The sequence below is a fragment of the Netta rufina genome, assembly GCF_964035555.1.
Source record: "Netta rufina genome assembly, chromosome: 1".
NCBI lineage: Eukaryota > Metazoa > Chordata > Aves > Anseriformes > Anatidae > Netta > Netta rufina.
The window spans coordinates 148945636-148970222 of NC_140123.1; the positions used below are offsets into that span (position 1 = coordinate 148945636).

General features: G+C 40.4%; 1 protein-coding gene across 1 annotated transcript in view; it reads left to right on the forward strand.

The window, feature by feature from the left end:
- Window positions 1–4333: 4333 nt before the first annotated feature.
- STAB2 (stabilin 2) overlaps window positions 4334–24587 on the forward strand; it is a gene marked incomplete at both ends in the record, with an annotated part of 86696 nt that continues 66442 nt past the window's right edge. Inside the window, 9 exons of the mRNA XM_084291293.1 lie at window positions 4334–4417; window positions 8798–8931; window positions 9707–9822; window positions 14602–14687; window positions 15565–15634; window positions 17960–18055; window positions 18359–18484; window positions 20081–20277; window positions 21282–21415. Of these exons, the coding sequence (XP_084147419.1) occupies window positions 4334–4417; window positions 8798–8931; window positions 9707–9822; window positions 14602–14687; window positions 15565–15634; window positions 17960–18055; window positions 18359–18484; window positions 20081–20277; window positions 21282–21415 (1043 nt within the window). The remainder of the gene's footprint in view (window positions 4418–8797; window positions 8932–9706; window positions 9823–14601; window positions 14688–15564; window positions 15635–17959; window positions 18056–18358; window positions 18485–20080; window positions 20278–21281; window positions 21416–24587) is intronic.

Consider the following 24587-nt stretch of genomic DNA (forward strand, 5'->3'; position numbering starts at 1 on the left):
AGGCAACTTGATGGCTTGTGCCCCCCTTTCTCCCACCTACAATTAGCATTCAGACGTTTCTCTGGGCAGAACCAAAGCCTCCCTCCCCCGAGGAAGCTTTCTTCCTCTGAGCACACTTTATCTTTTCCTACCCTCCGCAAGGTGCTTTATCAGTTTCCAAACAAAGAGAAAAATGACTTCCCTTGGACATGTGGAACCTCAAACCACAGCTATTCCAACACCCCGAGGACAGTTTTACTGTGATCAGTCTAAAACACAGGCCACATAGAGCAAAAAATAATAATTTATCTGGTGCTCACTTACAAATTACTCAGAATATTAAATTTAGTTCAAGACTGCCCTCAGTCTTGCAATGGTTACTCAATTCACCCTCTAAGACCTCACAAGTGAAGATATTCCCCAGAGAGAGGAGTGGGACCACGCAATGGGTTCCTCAGCAGAAGCCACTCCTGTAGACAGCATCAGGAAAGTGGCACTGGCTTTTGTTACACAGAGTTCATGAGCTTTCAGGCTGTAATGATTGTTCTGCTTCAAAATGGTCTTACTTCTTTTTTATTTCTTTCTCCATTATTTTTTTTTTAATATTCTGAAATGGCTGAGGTTTGTGTGAGTCTCTGAGAGCTCCTCATGTGTTGTTCAGCTACCTCCAGCTGCACACACAGAAAGTTCAGGGAAACAATATACAATGCAAGTCATATAGTCACTAAACAATTAATAATTAAAAAAATAAATGTAAGGAATGATGGAGTTATCAAAACCACGTAGGGCTATATGAGCACTGCAACCACCATGTCAGTATCTCCACTACTTTTATTCACTTTTAAACTGACCTCATGTGCCAGTTCCTTGCTCTGAGAAAGAACTATCTCGTTGTTATGGTGAAATAAACTGCGGCACAAAATACTGTTTTCAAAACCACCTACATAAACGAACCACTGCATTTTCTCTGGTTGGTTGACATTTTCAGCTCAGAAATAAAAGGAGCTACTTGGTGAGAGACAGTAGGAGGCTGAAGAAAGTAAAAAGGCAACAAGCTCATGGCCACTTGAAACAGAAATGCAAGAGCAGAGCAGAGGAAGGCTGTGACAGTCTGCGTTACACACAAATGGTATTTATATCACACACAATGAGTCTTACTAATCTTTTTCCCTGGGCTGCTTGCAGCCTGAAGGCTTCAGAGGTACAAGGGTGATGAGTGGCTGAGACAGGGAGCATCCGAGTGGCCCAGATTGCACCAGGGAGCCTTGGCTAGGCTCCTCCACCTTGACTTGCTCCCAGCTTTCAGGTGAATTTGTGCCCAGTCACCATCATTCCACATTCCTTGCTCTTACTACCTTTGCATATAACTGCATTGTCAAAAAAAAAAAAAAAAAAAAAAAAAAAGGAGGGGAAGAGGAGGGGAAAGGGACAAAGGGGTGAGGGGGATACACATGGGATCAAGAGAGCCAATTCAACAGACTCATTTTCATTTTGACATTTGTAGCTTGAGGCTTCCAAAATTTTTGCTTTCCTTCAGGAACCAAAGAGATCCAAGACCTCTACACCACTTTAGCTGAACAGAGAAAGAGGCACACCACAAAACTAAAATAAAAGTCAGGAAGATTGCAGAGTAGGAAATTCAAGGTTTCAGTCAAGATATAAGAGCAGCAAGAAAAAGAGCACACAATTGCTTCCACTGACCCTAGAAAAGAACAGTCCCAGAAACACATGGGCTGGGTGAACAGGAAAGAACACAAGCACACCAAGGGCAAGAGCTGGAGTATGTCCAAGGCAGACAGCATAGATGCATCACTGCACTGGGTAGACATTGCTTCCAAGAGGTTCCTGGAGCCCTCAGCACTCCACGGCCTGGACATCCACAGGGGAAGGGGAGGACGTGTGTCCCAGCCTGCTGAGACCACCAGCAGACCACTGCTTCTAGAAGCAACAGCACACCAGCACAGACAACAGCACTGGAGTCACCAGCTGCCCAGTAGCATTGTCACCACCAGACAGGCCACTAAGGTGGCTTCAAGGCTGCCATCAGCAATGATATCACAACACACAGGCTGCTTCAATCCTCCTGCTCACCAGGTGATGTATTAGCCTGTATTTTTGGCTAGTGCAGGACAGGAGCTGGCCAGGCAGTTACAGCCAGCACCTGGTATAGTCTAACCCCTATGAACGAGGAAAATCCCATCCCCAATAGCATAAAATGGTGGCCAGTCCCTCTGGAGCAGGGCGGTCAGCAAAGGGGCTAGCAGAGACCACACTTGACACAAATGGAGAGGAAGGAAAGACAAAAAGGGGTTGCTTCACATGAGTGCCTATATGGGAGTTAACGGCAGATAACATAGCGCTGATGTGTGTTGGTTTTTATCTTGATCTACAGCACAGGAAAGGGACGTGCTTGATTTACAGCTCCTTTCAGCACTGCACTGTCTGAAGTGGCAACAGGCAATAAGCCCTGCTGCCCTCCAGCTACTACAGAAGCTGTCAGCTCCTGCTGTGACACACATAAAATTTGCTTTGTCCAGGTAGCCATCCCGTCCAAGCTCCAGCAACCTGCCCCTTGCTGTTGCTGGTGGCATAGCTGTAGAAGAGGGAAGATAAATTTTACTCCCAAACTTCACATTTTATTCCTATGAAAAATATTTTCCAAGATTAGTTAGAAGCAGGAAGAAAACCAGATTGCATTCCCACTCCTACAGTTTTCAAGGTAAACAAAACACCTGGGATCCTCCTGCAGGGAAGAAAGGCCAACTTATAAGTAATTTCAGTGCATGGCAGAAAACATCCTCATTCCAGTGCTGACTGCTGGAAATGTGAGGGAGCAATGCGTCCTGCTGCACACAGGATGTGGTGACGAGCTGTCATCACTTGGGAGAGAAGATCCTCCAAGGCTTTGCTCTTTTGAAGAAAAAAATGATTGACTCCCTCCATTAGGCCAGATTGTCCATTGTATGCAAAATAGAGGGTGAAAGGCCTTGACCTGAGAAAAGAGAAGTGGCAATTCTCAGGGCCATACATACTGACAACATGCACGTCACAACCTCTGGCTGCTATCTTGTCTGAAAAAAATAGAAATGATTTACTCTCCTCATTGTATAGCAGAAAGGAACAAGATCTGATGAGCATGCAGGAAACATCTTGCCCTGCCATCTCCTACCAGCAATTTTGCAGTATTCAGTCAGAGCGTATAACATGAGTAGATTACTTTGTATGTTGTGTGTGTATCATCATTGAGCTCTTTAGGGAAAAAAATAAATAAATCTGTACAACTCCTTCAGGCATTACATTTGTGGTCTAAAGGTGAATGAAGCATCTAGCCATGTCTACAAGTAAGAATCTGGCAGAAAGGTAAGAGAAAGCACTGTGTTTACAGCCACTATGCTTCTGTGGACTGTTCAGTCAAAAACATAACCTAACTTTAAAACAAAACTTTGTATGAGGAAAAAAAAAATATATATATATATATATATATGTATGTGCAAAACTGGCAAACTGGAGGCAGCCAAATCATTGAGAATTTAAGAAATGAGAAAGGCTGCCCTTACAAGACTGACCAGAGCAGCAGAAAAGAGCAGAACTAGAAAGCAGCCAAAGAACTCACTATTGGCAACCTACAATGTCTGTTTACTAATCCCTCACAATCATATACAAGTAACATAGCTAATTTAATTTTCTTCTGATAGTTCCAAGAAATAAGATGATTCAACAAAAGGGAAAAAAATAAATTAATTAATTAAAAAATCCCCCCACCCTTTTTTTTTTTTTTTAATCCAGATAACCAAAGCTGGAAAACGTTCTTTTGGCCTCCTGAGATAAAGTCAGTATTCCTCCCTAAACTACAACCAGGGGACCAACCCTTGCATCATTAGGGCTGATAAGCCAACTTCCAAAGAGCCTTCACTCTGCCTAGGATCAGTTGAAAAATAGAATGATAGCAAGCACAGCAGTTGCTCCAGTCCTCTCTTCTTGCCCACCTTAAAGAAGAAAACATCTTTTGTCGTAACAGTTAAATGTCCTCGGTTTTGTACTGTCAACAGCTTCAGAGAGATGGATAAATGAACAGAGCCCTGTCAGGATATCCTGTCATTCAGTTAGGAAGGGTTTATTCAGCTTTGCAGCGAACACTTTCAGCTCAGACCCTGAGTTTTGGAATTTTTCTTGTTTGCAGGGAGGCTTCACGTGCTCTCACTTTTACTCATTTTCCTTCAGGAAGACAAGTGTCGTTTTAAACTACTTGCTTAAAAATCCTGAAGAAATAGCAACTCTAACAATCACTTTAGGTCATAAATTTAGTACTCATGTCTGAAGAACTCTGAGGAAAAAAAAAATCAAATTCTTCACAATGGAAAAAAATCCATTCATTTTATACTTTTTGGCTTTTTTGGTTGCAATGAAGCTGTGTTTGACATCAAAAGTCCCAGATCAGGTAAGAAGCAGCTTTTTATTCAAATAATGATTTATGATGCGTCTCTATTACACTATGGGAGTGGCGGTTCATTCACTGTTATAGAGAGAATTGTTAACAGATAGGGTATCTTACAGAAGAAAAAAAAAAAACCTTTAACAGTCACTGATGCCATGTGGCACTGAATTACAAACCAATAGCTATATAATTCAATCCTCTGAAATGAGATAAATGTATCTGTTTTGTCTGGCTGAGATTTTGACTCAAAAGATGTGCCAAATATGCTGAAAAAAACTCTAAAAATGGTAAACCTGGCAAAAAAAGACTGTAGCTGACATTCGTCAAAAGCAACAAAAGAAAACCATTTGAATTTCTGATAAGTCAGAAGATGAAAGGAGAAAATTTGGCATAGTGAATATCTACTCTACTAACCAGAAGGAAGAAATGTTATTTCAGAGATTTAGGGAAAAAAAAAAATAGGGAATCCAGCCATTTAAAGTTATTTTAAGAAGTTATAAGTCTATGTAAAATATTTGTAGAGTTTTGTGTATGTATCACATACAAATGGTGTATGGATCTGTGGAACTTCATGAAATCTGTTTTCAACACTCTTGTAGTGAGGCAGAAAGAGTTGTTTTACTAATCTGACCCAGGATTTTGTCAGTGAGATAAATATGCACTAATTTAAATTGCCTCACAACATGATGCTTTAAATGACTGTGTTCTGGAGAAAAAACACATGTAGAACAGGAAACAAGAGGACAGGGAAAAACTGAACAAAAAATAAAAATAAAAAAAGGAAACCACTTTTTTTTTATTCTTTTTTTTTTTTTTAATGGAAAAATACTTTGTCAAGTACAAACAAGTACTGGGAAATGCATTATTCCATCTCTCAGAAAGAGCCACTGACAAATCACCTTTCTTCTAATTTCTCTAATGGCAAAAAGAGAAAAGGAGGAAATGGGAGAAAGTGGAAATAACCCTGCCATTTTAAAATAGTTTTTATAGCTGGTGGGAGGGAAAATGTACACAACCTACTTTTATTTAGAATTTATCTTCCATAAAATCTCTTTGAATTTTCTTGTTCCAAAACTAAAATTTTGTGGGATGCCTTTTTGGATAAAAACTGCTGTGCTGAGGTCATTTCAGCCGCTCCTACCAACACCTTTTCAAGTCTGTACCTCACAGCCTCAGACTTGTGATGGCTTCCCCAGGCACCTGCGAGGAGCCCGGCTTAAATAGTCAACTGGGTTAAAGAAATGGAAAAATCAGACAATGCTCTGAATTTATCATGATTCTTCAACATTAATGGTACTGATTTGACTCAGTGGAAATAGTTATAAGAATTAAGGTTCAGAGGCTGCACATATATGTGGTGGTGCTTCTTGCTCTGGCACATGAGGAATTTCTCGTTAAGGGTGGACTCTTTGGTGGCCGCACTGGTCCTGAGCACTGGGATTTTGGAAAGGTTGAAGTGCTCATGATGCAGTTTTGGGTGGGAAGCAAGGTGCAGGGATGCTCTAGCTGAGTTTGTGGGAGACACTTTAGACCTGAAGCCCAAGAGCCAGCTTAGCCCAGCACTTCTGGGCCCTGCCAAGAGGACAGAGAGGCTGTTCAGTTCACCTCACACGGCACTGTGTAAACACTGTGGCTTTGCCTAGTGTTTACTCTAGTTGTATCTTCATTACACCCACATCTGGAAAATCTGGAAAAGGGTCTCATTTTTATTTCAGTGATGCCTGAAATGCAACTGCACTACAGGAAGAGGCTTCATCACCCAAATACAACTCCACCTCATTTGAAAGATCAGAAATTTGAAATTCAGATTTCAATGGTATCTTTGTAAAGACTAAAAACTGACAACTAAATAGCTCCTGAAATGTACTTACAACTGGGCAATCACAATCAAGCAGAGTCCCTCAGAGCTCATGTAACTTAATCTCCTTGTCAGCATCTGGGACACATCCTCACCATCCCCGTTACTGAAATGTGCTGCTATCACAAACACTGAAGGAAAGATAACCAGCAAAGGGGAAAACCTGCTGGGGTGAGGGCCTTATGTCAGACTAGCAGGCTACAGCACATGCAGAAATCCTACCCTGGGAACCAGTGTACCCGCCAAGGGCAACTATGAACTTCTGCAACAAGGCTGCACAGTCCACATGCACACAGAAGGTCCACATCTGGGACTGGACTGCACAGGAGTTCATGTGCACGTATTTTGTTTGAAAATCCCTGAGCAGAAATACCAGAGGCTATCACAGCAGCAACATAAAAAATGCAGTAGGCTCTGTCATTGGAAGAGATGATTTGGAATAGACTCTGCATAGAAAATGACCCAAAGATCTGCTGAGGTGCTGCTGCACAAAGGGTTAGTGGTCAGTCTGCTGAGGTGGGGGACAGAAAAGACCTGGCAGGGGGAGCACACGGGTCCTATTCACGTGCACCGGCATTGCCCAGCCAGACTGGGTCTGACATTCCCCATCCAGAAGGGCTACTGGCAAACCGAGCAGGATCTGGAGGGAAGCCGGGGAAATGACTCAAGAATTGGGAAACGAGAGTCATAGCAGGGAATTCAAGCAATGCTATTTACTTAGGTGCACAAAGAACATGTACTTTGATCTTCGGCTGTATGTATTTATAGGAAGGGAGTAGTAAACTTGGTAAGAGAACAGTTTGCTACTTGTCATGCAGTCTACAGAAGAGCACTGGCTGGAGGCTGAAGCAAACCAATCACAGCTGAACTGTGACAGAAACAACATACCACATTTTGCTTCTCCACAAACTGACCAGCCATTTCCAAATGAAACAAATGCTTTTTAAGAGATTTCTTGCTCAAACAAAATTTCATGCAAGAACCTCCAGTATCCTGTATTATACTCCTCTGGTACAATTGTCTTAGTTGTGTGATCTGTGAAGCTACCTCTAACCTCCACAGCCTACTATTAACATATCTAAATATTTCTAAATGGATGATGCTGCTGTAACTGGTCCCTGCATACATACGTACACACAAGTACACACACATATGCAGTAGGCAGGTACAGCTCTTGAAAATAAACTTTTAAGCATTTCCTCCTTGTTGGACTGGCAATAGTTCAGACATTGTCTTAATTGACTGCTTGCTACTTAATTGAAATGCCATTCAGAGAGTTCACTTCAATCCTGCTGTATCAGATAGGAAGTCTGTCGCGGTCAATATTGCTTCAGTGAATTAAGACCACCTAAATGGTCCATACATAGACATCAGTGGGTAAATGGTTATCTTGGACTATAAAATTAAGCACTTTACAGTACTTCCTCTCCTGCAATGATAGTTTCATCTATTATTTTTGTTGGCTTTTAAAGACCATATTTTGCAATACATCACTTCTCTTCACTTGTGAATTATGAGCTTGCTTCTAGAAGTACTCACCACTAAGACAGAATGGGAAACCAGCAGTAAGTGGAGTTCAGCAAAGAGTTTTGCTTTTAGATGGATTGACTGTTTTAGTAGCAGGAAGCAGAGACATTTTTGTTATATAGATGCTTTCAAAAATCTAATCTCTACACCACAAAATACAGTGCCAAAACTGTGACAATGTCCTAAGCCTTATTTTTTTCCCCTTTTTGCCACCTTCTCAATTCATTTGTCAGATTTGCATTCTCAAAACACCACAGCAAGCGGCAGGAGCCCTTGGCATTTGAGCTGGAGGGCTACGGCCAGATTTCCTAAGCCAGGCTGTTTGAGGCTTTCTCTGGGGGGGGAAAGTAGGGTCATGCCCATAACTTCTACCAGATTTCAAAGGAAAGCTGGACAACATTCTTTTATGTCTATTTGAAAATACCAGCCATAATCCCCCATTTCAATACAGCGGTGTTGATAATACAAAACCCGCCTTAACAAAGGCCTGTGTCATGCTCTGCATGCGCAGAGCCACAAGCAACTTCCTCCACACCTAATGTTTGGTTTTATCACTGGATGAAGAAGGCACTTGCCAGCACTTGTCTGTCTCCATTGTGCTTTGGGTTGGCAAGGCAATTTCAGAATTAACACTCTGAATATAGCTGATGCTGTCTCAGTAACCTCCATTTCAAGTCTGCTGGACTTAGCATTCTTATAAAGAATTCTTATATAAGATATTCTTAATAGAAATAATACTCTTAATCAAGTTTGTCCTGCATAAACATATTGAGTGTATTTCATGTAGTGAATACTACTGGAAGCCCTAGTATGTAGTATGCTACCAAGCTGAGCCCCAGAGCAGGGGTTTGTAGCTGCTGAGCAGGACAGGGCTTGTGGCTGAGGGTGAGGGTAAAGCCTGAGCTCAATTTGTCATTTGTCAGTAAAGCCAATGGGGGCAGAGTTATATCAATTCAGAGACCTATCCTTTCTTTTTAATGAATCTTTTCCCATTACAGATGAAGAAGCAATGTGATCAAAAGCTGCTCATTCGAATGAAAACTGAATGTGTACCTTGCTCTTTAAACCTCGAAACCCAGTGCCCTGCCGGCTACACCAAAATCACCAATGGGACTGGAATACCAGACTGCAGGTATTTCTTCTGTCTGAGCTTTTTACCATGAATATTGCTCTCTGTGAATCACAAGATATTGATTTGTATCACAAATTATCACCTCTATGCAGTTTTCTTAAGGAAAATTTAAATGTTATTTACAGCCAGCATTTATTGACTTCACCTGCTCCAGAATTCAAGTGTCACTTAGAGCACTTTGTGTCTAAAGTTAAACAGTAAATGACATAAGAGGAAAATAAACATTGGTATCGATGGCCTATGAGATTTTTCTTTGAGTGGTATCATAAAATGGCTTCCTTATTTATTCTGCATGCTTGAAATGAATGAGAGTGTACAAACAATAGAATTTTCAAACTGCCAGGCTGGGTGTGTGGGGCTAGACATGGCAGGAAAATATCTCAAAAGAAATCTAAAAATTTGCCTGAATTTCAATTAAGGGGAAAAAAAAAATTGCTTACTTAGCATTTAAGTATGCTTACTTAGCATTTAAAAGAACCTTGATATTAAGTAATTTTTCAAATGCTATTTCAAACCAAAACTTGGATTAAATTGTTAAGGTTGCAGAAGTGAAGAAAATAAATATATACTTTGCAAAAGGAATGTCTCTGAGGTTATTTTTAAGCCCTTGATATACAGTGTATATTTTAATGAAGAAAAAGAAGTCAAAATCAATACAACTAAGCTTGAAGTGCCCTTCACCAACACTGAAAGAGGAAAAGGAGTTTAGGAATTTTATTTTTCACCACAGAAGGCTTTCAAATGCTTTAATGCAGCTCCAATTTATTTTCCTTAGGTATTATCTAGAAATTAAAACACACACACTTTCTTTTCCTGGATGCCGACACGCTTGTATGAAGGAATTTGAACAACCTGAGTGCTGCCAGGGACACTGGGGCCCAGACTGCATGGGTAAGCTCCTTTTGGACGTAATTTGAATAGAAGGAAAGCAGTGATTTTCTTGCTTTCAGAAACTATTTCCATGAGAATTTTATTCCTTAGAGTTTGTTACAGGAGTAGAAATAAGCAGCGCTGATTAACCAAAACTTGGACAATTTGGAGAAAATACATATCCAAAGATTCACCAAAGAATAAAAATCCATGGAAAATTTCCAAAACCTCAGGGATCTCCTAGATTTTGAGATTTTCAGAACAAATCATTTCAGTCAATGGCTGTAAAATGACTTCACAGAATCACAGAATGGTTAAGGTTGGAAGGGCCTTCTGGAGACCATCTGGTCAAAATCCCTATTCAACCAGGGCTACCCAGATCTGGTTGACCAAGACCATGTTCAGGCATCTTTTGAAGATCTCCAAGCAGGGAGACTCCACAACTTCTCTGGGCAACCTGGGCCAATGCTCCATCACCCACACAGTAAAGAAGTGCTTCCTGATGTTCAGACAGAACCTCCTATGTTCTAATTTGTGCCCTTTGCCTCTTGTCCTTGCACTGGGCACCACTGAAATGGCTCTGTTCTTTTTGCACCCTTTCTTCAAGTACTTCCACACATTGATAAGATTCCACCCAAGTCTCCTATTCTCCAGACTGAACAGCCCCAGCTCTCTCACCCTCTCCTCACAGGAGAGCTGCTCAAGTCCCTTGATCATTTTGGTGGCCCTCCACTGGACTCTTTCCAGTATGTCCATGCCTCTTGTGCCCTGGAGAGCCCAAAACTGGACATAGCACTCCTCATCTGTGCTGAGTGGAGGGTAAGGATCACCTTTCTTGACTTGCTGGCAATATTTTGTCTAATGAAGTCAAGAATACCATTATCCTTCTTAGCAGCAAGCACACATTGCTGACTCAGGTTCAACTTCGTGTCTACCAGGACTGCAAGGTCCTTTTCTGCAGAGCTACTTTCCAGCTCTGTGGCTCACAGTGTTCTATCAGCTGGGAGCATCCCCATAATTGATTTTTAAAAATAAAGTTTTCAAACAGCAACTTTCAAGTTTTTATTTTAGGTCAAAAGTGCTTTCTTCTGAATTTGCAATAGTTCCAAATCTACTTAACTCTTTACTTTCTTACTCTAGGAGGGTCTTTTCTTTCAGGGTTTTTTGGTGTTTTTTTTTGAAGACACTGAATGTTCAAGGCCATTACTCAAGTAGCAACAATGAGGAGTATGTCTCCTCCAGATGCCTCTTCCTCAGGAAAATTATTTCAGCATCTCCACAAGTACATCAAATTTCAGGCTAGTGATGCAGTCATCAAAACCTGCAAAGGATGTTTCCCTGCCCAGACAGCGCATTTCCCCCTTTAGTTCAAGGAGTCAAGGTCTGGTTCAATATCTATGAAGATTTTTTGTCCACAAAATAGATAAACAAATAATTTTAGCATGGCCTAAGCTCTGGTTTAAATGCAAGACATCTATCTACTAAAGAGAAAAAAAAAAAAAAAAAAAACTAACAACAACAACAAAAAAAAATCAAAATCCAACCAACATGTACTTTTATATAAAAAATAGGAGTGTAGTTAGCAGTGCAGTATTTCTCTGAAGATAGCCACTTGTGTAGCAATTTACTCTTTTCCCACGCAATGCCCAGAAAGAGAAATGCATTTCTACATTCAACCAACCCATACTTCAGGGTGCTCCATGAGACCACAAGAGGTATATGGGTATTTGCAGAGGGGGATGTGAGCTCTGCCCTGCTGCAGACAGAGGCTGCAGGAGCAAGGAGGCCCCCTCTTCCTTCAGGCATATTTCCTGGCCTCAGAAAGCAACTCTTCTAAAAATCAAGGTCTCAGCATTGTTTCTGCTGTCATTTGGAGGAAGAAAATAGCTCTCTGCGTTATCACAGTCTCTGTAAGACCATACAGCATGCCTTGAAATGCTTGGAGGAAAACCTGTCCTTCCTGAGACTGGAAGAAAAAATCCTGACTAGGAGTTTACTTCACCTTTAATATCTGATGGCAATGACAGAATTAGGTCTTAAATACTGCTTTGATTTCCTTAAACGATAGCACTTACTGTAACACATGGCATGAATGAAAAATATTTCGTCTGTTTCCCTCCCTACTAAGTGCCCTGAGCAAATGAGACATCCTTCTGTAAACAGACATCAGGATAAAACAGAAAAGCAGAGGGGGAAAGAGCACAGCTTTCTGACACTATCACTGTGCACCTGCCTGGTCAGAACCTTAATTGGCTCCACCAGGCCAGCAAGAATATAGTTTTATAGAGACAACTAATTTCTCTCCATCTCATCCAACTGCAGAAGCCAAAGCTGGCAGAGTTTGCATGGCCAACGTGTGTCAGCGATGAGCTCCAGTGTGAGCCACTCCTACCACATCTCATGTTGCCACACTGGGCACGTATTTGCATGACTCCGATCAAAAGCCTGGGTACAAAACCAAATGTGCACAGTATGGGCAATTGAGGGGAAAGCATTGCAAGAATAAAGAATAAAAAAGTTTAAAACAAAAGGTCAAGAGGAAAGATAATACACCAAATTCTATCAAAGAATATGGTTCAAACTATGTCTTTACAAGTGCTTCAGTGCAGGGAGCTGGAGAAGATACGTAATCCAAGAAGAGGATGCATTTGAAAGCACTTAAGAAAGCAAAACTAAACTCTATGAGGAAAAAAAAAAAAAAAAAAAAAAAAAAAACACTGATAGATTTAAGCTTTTATGAGCTAGGCATAAAGATTTGCCCTGCAAACTCCTGTATTTGTAAAGAGGTAAGCAGAAACATCTCTTTTTTACTACTTTTTGAAAAGCATCCTCAACAGAAACCAAATTCTCCCAAACACCAGGGCTGGGCCAGGTGACTATGCCAGCGTCACCCCGTGTCATGCTGGTGTCCCAGAGCAAAGCCCTGTTGCTGCCTACTGCAGCACCGTGAGTGAGAGGAGAGGAAGTGCTTTATCTGCCTAACTAAACTTGTCGAACAATGCAGTAATTTGCTAAGCTTCTGATAAAGCTGTCCCTTGGTGGTGGTATCAAAACAGGAGACAAGGTAGTGAAGACAAGGGGAAGTGGAATGAATACCAACAGCAAAACACTGTCTTGTCAGCAGTTTTGAAGTGTACTTTCCTGGAATTTACATCATTAACTTTGAGTTTTCTTCATCTTTGCACGCTTAATAGAAGCATCAGTGCAGTTGGAATTGTTTTCATTCGATAGCAAACATTAAAGAGTTTGCATCCTCATCAGTCCTAAAGATCCATATACCTGTCACATCATACCTAAAGATTCACTAAAAGCTACTTTAGAGATTAAAGTATATGTACTTGTCACTTTACCTTGTTCCTGGTTATTTCATCTCAATTCTTAATAAACACTTTTGTTTCAGCATATATGAGATGAACCAGATTCAGATTTTTACCTTAAAAAGTACTGATTTTTCCTGAGGAGCTTACTCAAATCCAACAGACCTCACAAACTCATCAAGAAATAAACAGAGAAAAATTGACAGTGTTATAAAGCCAAAGCCTTCACTAAAATTAGGTGTACACATATGCACATACACTTATTTGCTCATCACTCCACACTAATCAAATTCATTTTCATGTGAACTTCCGAGTCACGTAACCACTCTAAATAAGGATTACGTTCCCCAGTGGGAGCATAAATCCAGTGCTGTCCACTCCAGCACACATGGAACCAACCAAGACTCTATAAGCAATAAATCCACCAGTAATGTACAGCAGAGCACCTACAAGGGCAATAGGAGTTTCCTGCATTTAGATACCACCTGCATGAGGATTATGGTGCCTAATGGCAACTCCAGCTAGGCTGACAGGATGGAAGGGCTTATGCAAGGGAGTTAATAAATCATTTCCACAGAGAGGCTGCGTGACTTAAAAATAAGGATATTCCCAATGGAAGGAAAAACCTGACAGAACAATCTGACTAAAAACTACTCTGATATGTGTTTTCTATAGGTAATCTCTTATTAAAAACATGGATATTGAAAAATCTTAGCCATAAATTAAACTACTTTGATTTGGAAATGCAATCATTGTTTCTAATCCCCTCCATCTGGCTGGGGTTTGTGGTCAGACGTTGTCTCCCCTAGTGTACCACCACCTATAATCACAGTTTTAGCATCAGAGGATCTGAACATACCACATCTTTGGCACCCAAATGTCAGTAGTGACCACAGCCCATAGGAGAGAAGTGGGTCATGAGATACTCATATTTTAATTTCTAGGGGGGTTTGAATCAAACATCACAGTCTTACAGGAGGTATGAGGAACTTTCCAGATATATCAAATGCAACGGGGGGGGGGGGGGCGGGGAAGAAGAGGGAAGGGGAGGACAGGACACATGTTGCAGCAAGGCTTATTTAAACCTTAGCTTACCATCAAATATGATCCTGACAGCAAGTTCTCAATCAGTCAGTTGTATTAACGTACCAAAGAAGTGGTCATGCAAACGTCACTTCTGTTAAGCAATCTAACAGTTTAGAGGACGATAGAGGTGAATCAGAAGGGACTAAATCAGTGCTGCACTTTATTCTTGTGTAATCCCTTGATTAGAGAACTAGCTGAAACTTTCCGTACTAGAGAGTGGTGATGGTCTCTGGTGAAGCCAAGTGAGGAGATTTGGGCAGATGCAAAACAGCAGCCATCACCTGATCACCCTGCCTGGCCCAAAGCCCCACAGCCTCCAAGGTCCTCACCCAAACATTCAAGTGGGACAGAAGGGTCAGAGCAAGGTGACTGATCACTTATACATCATCATTTCCAGCATGTCCAGGAGGAGCTGCATCACCATGCAATGGGAGAGGACGCTGCTCCGAGGGCATAAAAGGGGATGGAACATGCATTTGTCAGGTACAGCCTTTCTCGTAAAGGAAAAAATATAACTTCAGTATATAAATGCCACTAAGAAATAATAATAAATATTAGTACATAAAATAGTACATGCTACATTGTGTACATGAGAGTATTTCAAAAATAGCAGAGGTGCCCTGCTTGGAGTTCATGTTTTGTTTGGTTTGCACTAAAATTCATAGTATTATTTCTATAGACTTAGGCATATCCAGGTGAAATTATTAAAGGGTTCTTCCATTCTGTTTTCTTGAAATATGTGGATTGAGATCTATCTTTTAATGTGTGCTGCTACTTATGACTACTTGCCCTAATTAGAAATAATTATATTTGGGACTATACTCTCAATATGTTTCTCTGAGAGTGCAATGTGCACTGCTTAATAAATTTAGTAAAAAGATTTAAAAAAAAAAAAAAAAAAACACTCAAATGTTTTTTTACCTCCTCCTCTACTAGTTAATCTTTCCATTACATCAAAATCATATCCTTTGGCGACGTGTGAAAAGTTGACAGGATAAGAAATAGTCAAGAAATACAACCTAACAATTACAGAAATGATTTGGGCCTTAGGCTTGATTATCATTCTCTATTGTTAACTTGATATTCAAAATGTGATATGATTTCAAGTGTAAAGTTAAAAAAAAAAAAAAAAAAGAAAAGAAAAGCAGAGAAAAAAATATTCAAAAGAACCATTTTCTAAATCTCAGTGGTCATTTCTGATTTGCTGACTGACTTTTTGTTTTGTTTTGTTCTTGGTGGTGGTGTGCTTTGGGGTTTTTTTGGAAGCTAAAGATGTTGCTTCCAGGCTACTAACTGTTTATCTGTCTATCTGTATACAGATGAGAGATTAAAGTTTTTATTTCCATTCTGTAATTCACAGAAAGGATTTGGTGGGACAGCCTGTGAAAAATGTGCTGAGGAGAATTTATTTGGTCCTCAATGCACATCAGGTAAGTTTAAGCCTTCTGTACTGAAACGGGGAAAAGCAGGTAAGTGCAAGCTGTATTCAGACACTAAGATATCACGGTGAAATGGGTAGGGTATTTAGTTTCCCACCAGGAGCTGCTCTCTGCTTCAAGAAATACAACAGGGAAAGAAAATAGGCAGCTACTCAATTTCTCGTTCATAGAGGGACTGGATTCACAGAATCACAGAATTGTCTAGGTTGGAAGAGACCTCAAGATCATCAAGTCCAACCTCTGACCTAACACTAACAAGTCCTCCATTCAACTCAAAGTCATGCAGAGAACACTGTCAGTGTAGCACTACAAAAATATTTTAATCTTATCTTAAATATCTTTTTTTTTTAGCCAACAGTCAAATAAATTTGGGATTAGAATTATTTTTGTGTTCCTGCAGTATGCCACCCTGTTATCCTGTCACCCAGTTTTCATCCTAAATGATGGATTTGCATTTACTTGATCTAAACGGTGCTTACAAAATATTGGACAGGAACATATCAATGCACAATTTATAGTGGTATACAGTGTTTTGGTATGACTTTTAAATTCATCTGCTAATTAGAACATCTGTATAGGGCATGAAATACTCATGTGGTATTGAAATTAATGGCTCCTGTTGGACCATCCTCCAGGAATTATATACCTTGTTTCTAAATCTAGTTCTGCTCTTGGTCTCCACAATGTTGTGTGCCATGGAGCTCCATAATTCAGTGAAAACTGTGAAAAAGGGTAGTTTTTGTTTAGTTGTGGGGTGTTTCTTTGATCACAGTGGCCATACTTCTATTAGGAGTAGTGGGACATTGAGGGAAGGATCTGAGCTATTTGCACTATTTAAAATTAAAATAGGTCACAAGTGTATACATTTGTATATTTTCCTATTTTGCCTGTTTCTTAATGATTTCTACTATTTTACTTACCTTCCTCAACCCTAATGAGCATTATACAAGTTCACAAAATCGCCTGCTTTCTTAAGCAGTAATAGTTGTTTATCTCTAAATAAAACACTTTTGTTCCCTCAAGAACTGCATCAAGTTACTCCTAAAAAAGAGTCATGAACAGCCTCACTTTAAATAATCTGTGATGGCCTTTCTATACTAATCCTACACCACGGCTGATTTAAAGGTTCTTTTTCCACCAGCCGTCCACTGGATGCCAGTGTTGATACACAGAAAGGCAACCGAGACGTTTTCATAAAATTAGGGTACTTGAATGAATTCAGTATTGCAAATGTAATTATTTTCCAAGCAGCTGCTGAAGGATTCAACTACATTTTAATTTAAGGATCATTTTACACTTCAGCTTGCAGATATTTGAGCTTATCCAAGTTTTCTAAGTACCTACAATTACCATGCATTTGTGACTAACTGCTTTTCCACAATACCGTAGATGTTTCTCCTTTTTATAGTAGGACTACTAACACAGGTAAAGTATTAGAAATTAATTAAGATAGGCGATTTGCGTGAATATGGCATATGTTTGTAAAGGGAAGGGGGTAAACTACCATCACTGCAGCTTAAACAGGAAGTCACCAATACAACTTTGTACATCTTAGAGGCTTGTTCAAGAGGAACTGTACAGGGTGTTTTTAAAAAGTACTATTACCATAATTGAAACAGTTATAACTAAGGCTTTTTAAGAATACATAAGGCTTCAAAAACCACTTATAGAGGGGTATCATAGTTGACTGGACTCTGAATACAGAGCCTTGTGTGTGTACTTTTACAAGGTTTATAACCTGAAATAACAGAATATAGGAACAAACAGGGCCAAAGTCTGCTTCAGACCTAAACCAACACAGTGACTCATTATCCTTTAAACAAAATTAATTCTGTTAAGGGGGGAAAAAAGTTACAAAAGTCATCTCTTCTGGAGATTTTTGAGAGAGAGGCAAACAGAATTAAAGCAAAAATGTACAATTTATTATTGATTTGTTAACAGTTATAAAAAGTATTTGTTACATGTTATATTCAATTTTGACTCAAGATCATATGTTAAATTTTTAAAGCTTTAAAATAATAGCAACTGGTAAGCCTTATATTTAACATATCCTGAAGATTTTCAGGCCCCCAGGCTATTATATCAGACTGCAAAAATCAGTATCTGTTATTTGCTGATATATGCAGCTACGAGTTTTGATCTTCTCATTAATGGAAACCTGTAATTAATGAAGTCTGATCAAAGCTTGGTTTGAAAATTGTGCTTTGTAATATTTAACAGCTGTTGGCCAGGACACTATTTGCTATGGGTAACCACTAATGATACCTTTCCAAACACCATCCTTATTCATTAAAGCCAATTCATCTCTCCATATAGTTTGCAACTGTGTTCATGGAGTGTGCAACAGTGGAATTACAGGGGATGGAAGATGCACTTGCTTGTCTGGATACCAAGGACTCAGCTGTGATCAGCGTAAGTAGGCTGTTTTCTATATAAGTTATATTCAATGGCTCTGATACAGTTAGAATTGGTGAGGACAAATGTAAAATTAGTCTCAGGTTATTTACTTAAGCAATTAGACATACACTGAACCTCAAACCCTGCCCGTGAACTTCCATAACCATTGTCACTCCTTCAATCCCCAGAATAAAGATGGGGATTGATGGAATGGATGGTCCCCAGGCCAGGTGGAGTTTCAGTTGGTATACTGAAAGCTGAAATGTCTCCTGGAACAGGAGTATGCAGACAGCTTAATCTGTCACCCTCTGCCCTCAGCAATAGCTGAATGCGAGGCCTTGCGGTGCCCTGCAAACTCAAGATGCACCATCTCAGATGAGGATGGCAGAAGATTGCAATGCACATGTCTGCCCAACTACCACGGGGACGGTACACATTGTGAACGTGAGTAATTTTAATGTAACTGGGTTCTTTGGGAACAACATCATTATTACAGTTCAGATATTAAACACTTCTGAAGCAAATCTCACCATCATCTTGACGTAACTGTTCTTGGGTTCACATATCAAAGCAGTCTCAGGTGCACAAGCTAGATTCCTTCCAGATGAAGCAAAGCACTAAAATGTGCTCCAGATGCACATCAGTCCAACTGCTCATAAACTTCAGTCCATACAACCAGAATAAACCTAGTAAGCCCCCTTAAAAGGCATAGCATGGATCACAGAATCACAGAATTGTAGGGGTTGGAAGGGACCTCAAGAGATCATTGGGTCCAACCTCCCTGCCAAAGCAGGTTCCTGAGAGCAGGTTGCCCAGGTAGGTGTCCAGACAGGCCTTGAAGATCCCTAGAGTAGGAGACTCCACAACCTCCCTGGGCAGCCTGTTCCAGTGCTGTCACCCTCACCATGAAGTTCTTTCACATGGATACTGAGTCACCTCTTGGGATCTCTTGGTCCTAACTCTGGCATCTCTTGGTCCTGTGTGGTAGTCCTCTCTGAGTAGACTTGACCACCATCCAAGAGCAGGACATCAGAAAGTGACTTCTCAGGGAATGCAAGGTTCTACTAGTAGGCAACACAGACAAGCAACCAGCAGAGAAGGATGCTAGCAGCCTTACCTCTTGAGGACAAGCAGCTCCAGCAGAACTATGTAACAGAGGATAGCAGTGATTGCCCCAACTCATCTGGGAGGTGGCATTGTTCATGGTCAGTTTGAGCACAGAAATGTGTGCACGTGTGATTTTGCACCAGAACAAAAGAGAAGGCTTGAGAGAGTGAAGCTGAGCATTGCCAACTCTCTCAGTCCCAGCTGAGGGGTACAAAAGGGACAAGGAGGAGAGGGGATGACGGCAAGTACCACCCTTCCAGCTGCAAGATGTGCTTGACTGTGTCCTAAACTGGACACAAAGGTGTCTAAAGAAGCTCTCCAAGCACTGCTGGAATATGAACAAGGACAAACAATGCCATTGACTTGGAAAAAAGAAAAAACAGCTCCTGGAAATAAACAGTGAGCTTCCAGTCCAGTCCTGAACCTACAACAGTGTGGAAGACACAACTAAAGAACTTGCTGGCCAGTTTTCCATACAGCTGAATGGTTGACATTATATTGTTTAATTACCGGAAAGAAAACAGCAGACCTATTGTATTGAGAAATAGTTTCCAACTGATCTAGCACACACTTAAAGCCTTTACTGACTTCATATCACATACCTGACGTACTGTAGTTAAAATCCACCACAGAACAGGAAAATAGTTGTAATATTTTAATGAGCACATTATATCTTTTAATCTGTTTATAACACAATTTGCCAAGTTAAGAGATCATTTCTGTACAAAAGCAAACAGTTGCTATGTTAGTACGTTAGTATAAACACATTCCTCCCTCCTGTCTTTATGTCGCCACGATACTTCAGACTTGGCTGTTATGAGAAGTTTAGTCTGCCCGGGCTTTGTTTGACATAGAGATGCTTGAGCAAATCCTTGTCTTCAGTTTTAGAGTGGTGGACAATAATTCCTTTACTTTTTTTTTTTTTTCTTCAAGCTATCAACCCATGCTCCAAAAAGGTCTGTGATCCTAATGCCAACTGCATTTACCTTGGACCAAATCACCACAAATGTGCCTGTCAAGAAGGATACAAAGGGGATGGTCAAGTCTGCTTACCCATAGACCCGTGCCAAGCAATATACGGGAACTGCCCTGCACAGTCTACCATTTGCATATATGATGGCCCAGGAAAGGTTAGTGTTGAACTTGTGCTTCAGATGTTTCCTTTGTCAGCTGCCCACGGAAAGAAATTGCATTGTCTCCAGAAAGAAGCCATGAGGGTACAGGCACAGGCCTCAGGGAAGCCAAGATCTACTCCTGGCTTTGGCATAAGCCTTGCAGGTGGCCAGGAGGGACCCCATTTCTTTCTCTATCTACACATGCTAGTGTGTTTCCCTCTGAAGATGGGAATGACATTAGTGTGGTCTTTTTCTGTGGAATGTTTTGGCTCAAATTTGTTTCCTCTAAATGGAGGCACCGAAATGGAGCTTCTCAGAGTTAAATTTCTGTGACTGCAAGGACCAGTAAGGTCCTCACACGGATACTGCAGCTAAACACCTAAAGTTAGCATAATTTGGGTCTTTCAGAACTACTGATGAATGGCACCATGTAAAGACTGCATAGCATTCATGCTATCGGGAACTGGCTCAAACTTCTCTGTTGTACTCCTGACACTGAGAAAGCAAAACATCTGTAGACCATGCCTGTCTTGCCTGGACACCCTGAGGAGCAGAAAAGTTACCCAGGGTTGTCCTGAAGCTCATGGTCATATAAGTTTCTCCATTTGGGGGTTTTTCAGCAAGCTGCACGTGGCTGGCAAACGCGGGCTGGTGTGTACTGCTGATACGCCTCACCAGTAAATAATGTGCTTTGGCACTTCTTTTGAGAGGACTCAAAAGTCAGAGGACTGTGGGAGCAGAGGCTTTAACCTATCCACGCTGATTTTAAATGTTTTCTGGTCACAGAATTGATTCTAAAGGGCTTTAACTGAGTGTCAGTAGTTTTCTGGAGTGGGTAAAGCCTCAAAGGGAGTTAGATAAATAGGGATAAGCTTTATACTTGCAACTAAACTCACCAGGTGATTAACTAAGGCTTTGAAAGTTTTCAATTTTTTTAAATCCTAGTAGCAGAAAGTATGCTGAAACCTAGTTTGTGCATGTCTGATTTTTCTCTCTCCTCTTCCATCCTTCTGATGTAGTCCCACTGTGAATGCAAGGAGCATTATACAAACTTTGTACCTGGGAAAGGATGCAGCATGATAGACATTTGTGAAACAAACAACACCTGTCACAAAAAAGCTAAATGTTCAATGGTTGCACCAGGACAGATCACGTAAGTCTTTTTGCTTTTTAAAGCTTTCACCCAGTTTCTCCCTCCTCCTGTAGTAAGCATGCTTTTAAAATAAATCCAGTGGATGAAAACCTCCTGAAGTTATCATTAATAGTTTCATTATCAAGCACAAATTATGGGATTTAATGGGGTTAGGGTGAACCAGTTAGGACATGCTTAATTTCATCAGTCCAATCACTAATGCCTATTAAGTTTTATTTTTATTAGCTCTCAGAGGTCATTTCTACATTAGTAAATAAGGACCAAAACCTTTTTTCTGTTCCTGAGGGCAAGCAGCATGGTCTGGCTCACAGCTAAATACTCTTCCTCCTCCAAAGAAGAGTAACTGCCTCTTGGCAGAGGTCCCTGGCACATGCTATCCCTTCAGCTGTGCTTGGGCATTGCCTGGGAAAACGTGTGCGCCAGAACCATGCCAGGCAGCATGCTAAAAATTAATCAGCATTAATTATCCCAGGACAGCACTGGAGCTCTGGCCCTTTTTAGTATACTAATGCAGATACAACCAGGGCATCTGTTCCCCATGCTGTGAAAGCAACACCCGCCTCCGCAGATTCCTCAAAGCATGTGGGAAGCTGCGCAACTTCTGTCAGAATTTGTTTTCCTGTACAGAAATTTGCTAAGCAGATGTTAGGAGGAAAGTTGGCTTTAACACTGGACTTAGCAACGCTGTATTAAAACAAGGAACTGGAATTACATGTTTTTATAGGCCAGTGACAGCTAGTACTGAGTCTACAGAGGTGTCCCAGAAGTGCTAGATTTCGGGAGCTGAGAATTACAATTTGAAAGACAAATTAGGCCATCAGTTGTAAGTTGGGGAACAAATTATTTATTTTTATAGATTTACAGACAGCAAGTGTTCACATGGGAAAGCATTCTTATTGTCAGTGCTTGCATCATTATTGAGCTTTTTCTTATAGTTAAGAATTAACATTGCCTTTTGTGTAAGCTATCGTGCATTTCCGACAAATTTCTCTAGAATATCCCCTGGCTCATTTCCGCAGCATATTGTAGTACTCAAAAGTACACTTGGCTGCTGCAGCACACCAGCAGAGCCAGGTGTAAAACTTTAAAGATCGGAGAGTATTTCTATGTGAAATTAAGACTAAAATGCTAATTTTCATGAGTTGAAAGATTAAAAACAAATTCCACAGCACACAAATCAGCACCTTTCCTTCCTACAGCATCACTTTTTCACTGTTGCAACTTAATTTTCAACAGCTGTTTTTTTGTTTTGTTTTTTAATTTTAAAATTTATGACAGTAAAAATGTATGACTTGTTACTGAAAAAAAGCAAACAAATGCCTTGCATGTCATTTATTTAATGACCTTTAACAGCAAAAATAAAACAGAAGAAAGTTTTAATATGATTTGAATCCCACTCCTATCTACTTGGCAAAAAGAGAAACTGTACTGAATAATTTCCAGTTAAGGTGAATCCATTTACAAAATAGGAAATTTGCAAAGAAAATAATTAGCAAATGTGAACACATTAAATTGTTTCTGATACATGTAAAAGTATTTTGGCTGCAGCCCAGATTTTAAATGTATTTGGGGTTAGGGAGGGGGGGTTCTGTGGATATGCTTTTGCAGTTTTTTGCTTGGTTGGTTTTCAAACTTCTAAAACAAAGAGCTGTAGTGAGTCCACAAACCCAAGTTTATTCCCTTCCATTTATTTTAGTTTTTAAATGACTTCCCACATATTGTTGCTTCTGATTTCTCCAGAATCAAATTATTTGTACTTACATAAACATGTAGAAAATACAAATGTTTAAAGTTTATGAACATAACAAAGCAACCTCTTGGAAAATCAAGATCATCTCTGTTTCTGCTCCTAAATAGATCTTTTCTGAATGAGTGCTGAGACTTTCCATAGCGCTGCTTCAGCAAGTAATTAGGTACAGCCTTGCCCAGAAACTATGAAGCTTCAGCTGGTGCAGAATTACATTGAATGTTAGACTGTAACTTCTCTGGTTTCCAAGCTGAACAAGCTTTCCCTCAGCTGATCTCCCTTTATTTTCTTTTCAAATTCCACTATAATTTTTACTCTGACTCTGTCTTCAGCGTAGAAATTAGTAGCTTCATAAAGAAAACCCCCCTTTTTAAAATAGATTAAAATAAATGGAGATGGAAAGCTGAGCTTCCCTTTTCCAGAAAGATATAATTCTGCTCCTCTTCTTAGGTAAACTCAAGTTGTGGCAGCTCCCCAGTCTTTTTCCTATGCTGTCCATGCATCGTATCATGAGAACAAACAACTCAGTTTAAATCGTCCAGCAAGACTTTTTTATAAATCTGTTCCTCTTCAGAGACACCCAGCCCTTGTAGTACACAACGCATTCAAAGCAAAACCTGTCCGGCCATACACAGTATGAGTTGTAAACCAGACCCTCCAGGCAAACTAAGACAAAATCAATGGAGACAGCTACCTAGCTGGTCCTTCCTAATCCCAACCACACAGAGTAAATGACTGCACTGAAGAGGGTGAGATGGTAGTCAAGGTTGAAGGCCTCAAGCCCCTGAGATAAGTGCTACTCTGTACTTGCTAAATGCTTTCCTTTGAAGGCAAATCCAAACCATGTTACTGGGCTCATACTCTCTTATAAGCAGTATTTTCCTCAGAAAATTAATTTCAAACTAGGTAGGTATTTCTGCAGTTCATTGTACCCCTGGAAGTGATAGCCAAAAATTTAGTGTTTAACCTCTCTCTTCTTTTATGGTTGTTTGCTGAAAAAGAGAGATTTATTTTGAAACCTTGATCTAATTTGTTCAGTATTTCAAGGGTGGTTTCTTTTTTTTTCTATTAAACCGCTCCTCAGCTTCGTTAAGGCCTCAGGTTTTCCTTCTCCACTCAGAAGTGAAGGGGGCTACGTACATCAGTATAGTGATATTTACCCCATCAGTCTCCACCACCACAGAAGAAAGGGGTCAGCCCCCAAGGAGGAATTGCTTCTACCTCCCAGCCCCAAACCCTTCATCAGGGCTGCAGTCTTACCCTCTACCCAAAAGATCCCCTTAAAAAGAAGGTGGCTCACCATCCAAGTTGCATTCTAACAAGTTACAATGCTTCTAGGCTGCTATTTTTACCCATGACCAGAAAGAATAAAAGCTTGAGCCTCCTGGCCAAAATCCTAGCTTATATCCCCCTGAGTACATATGC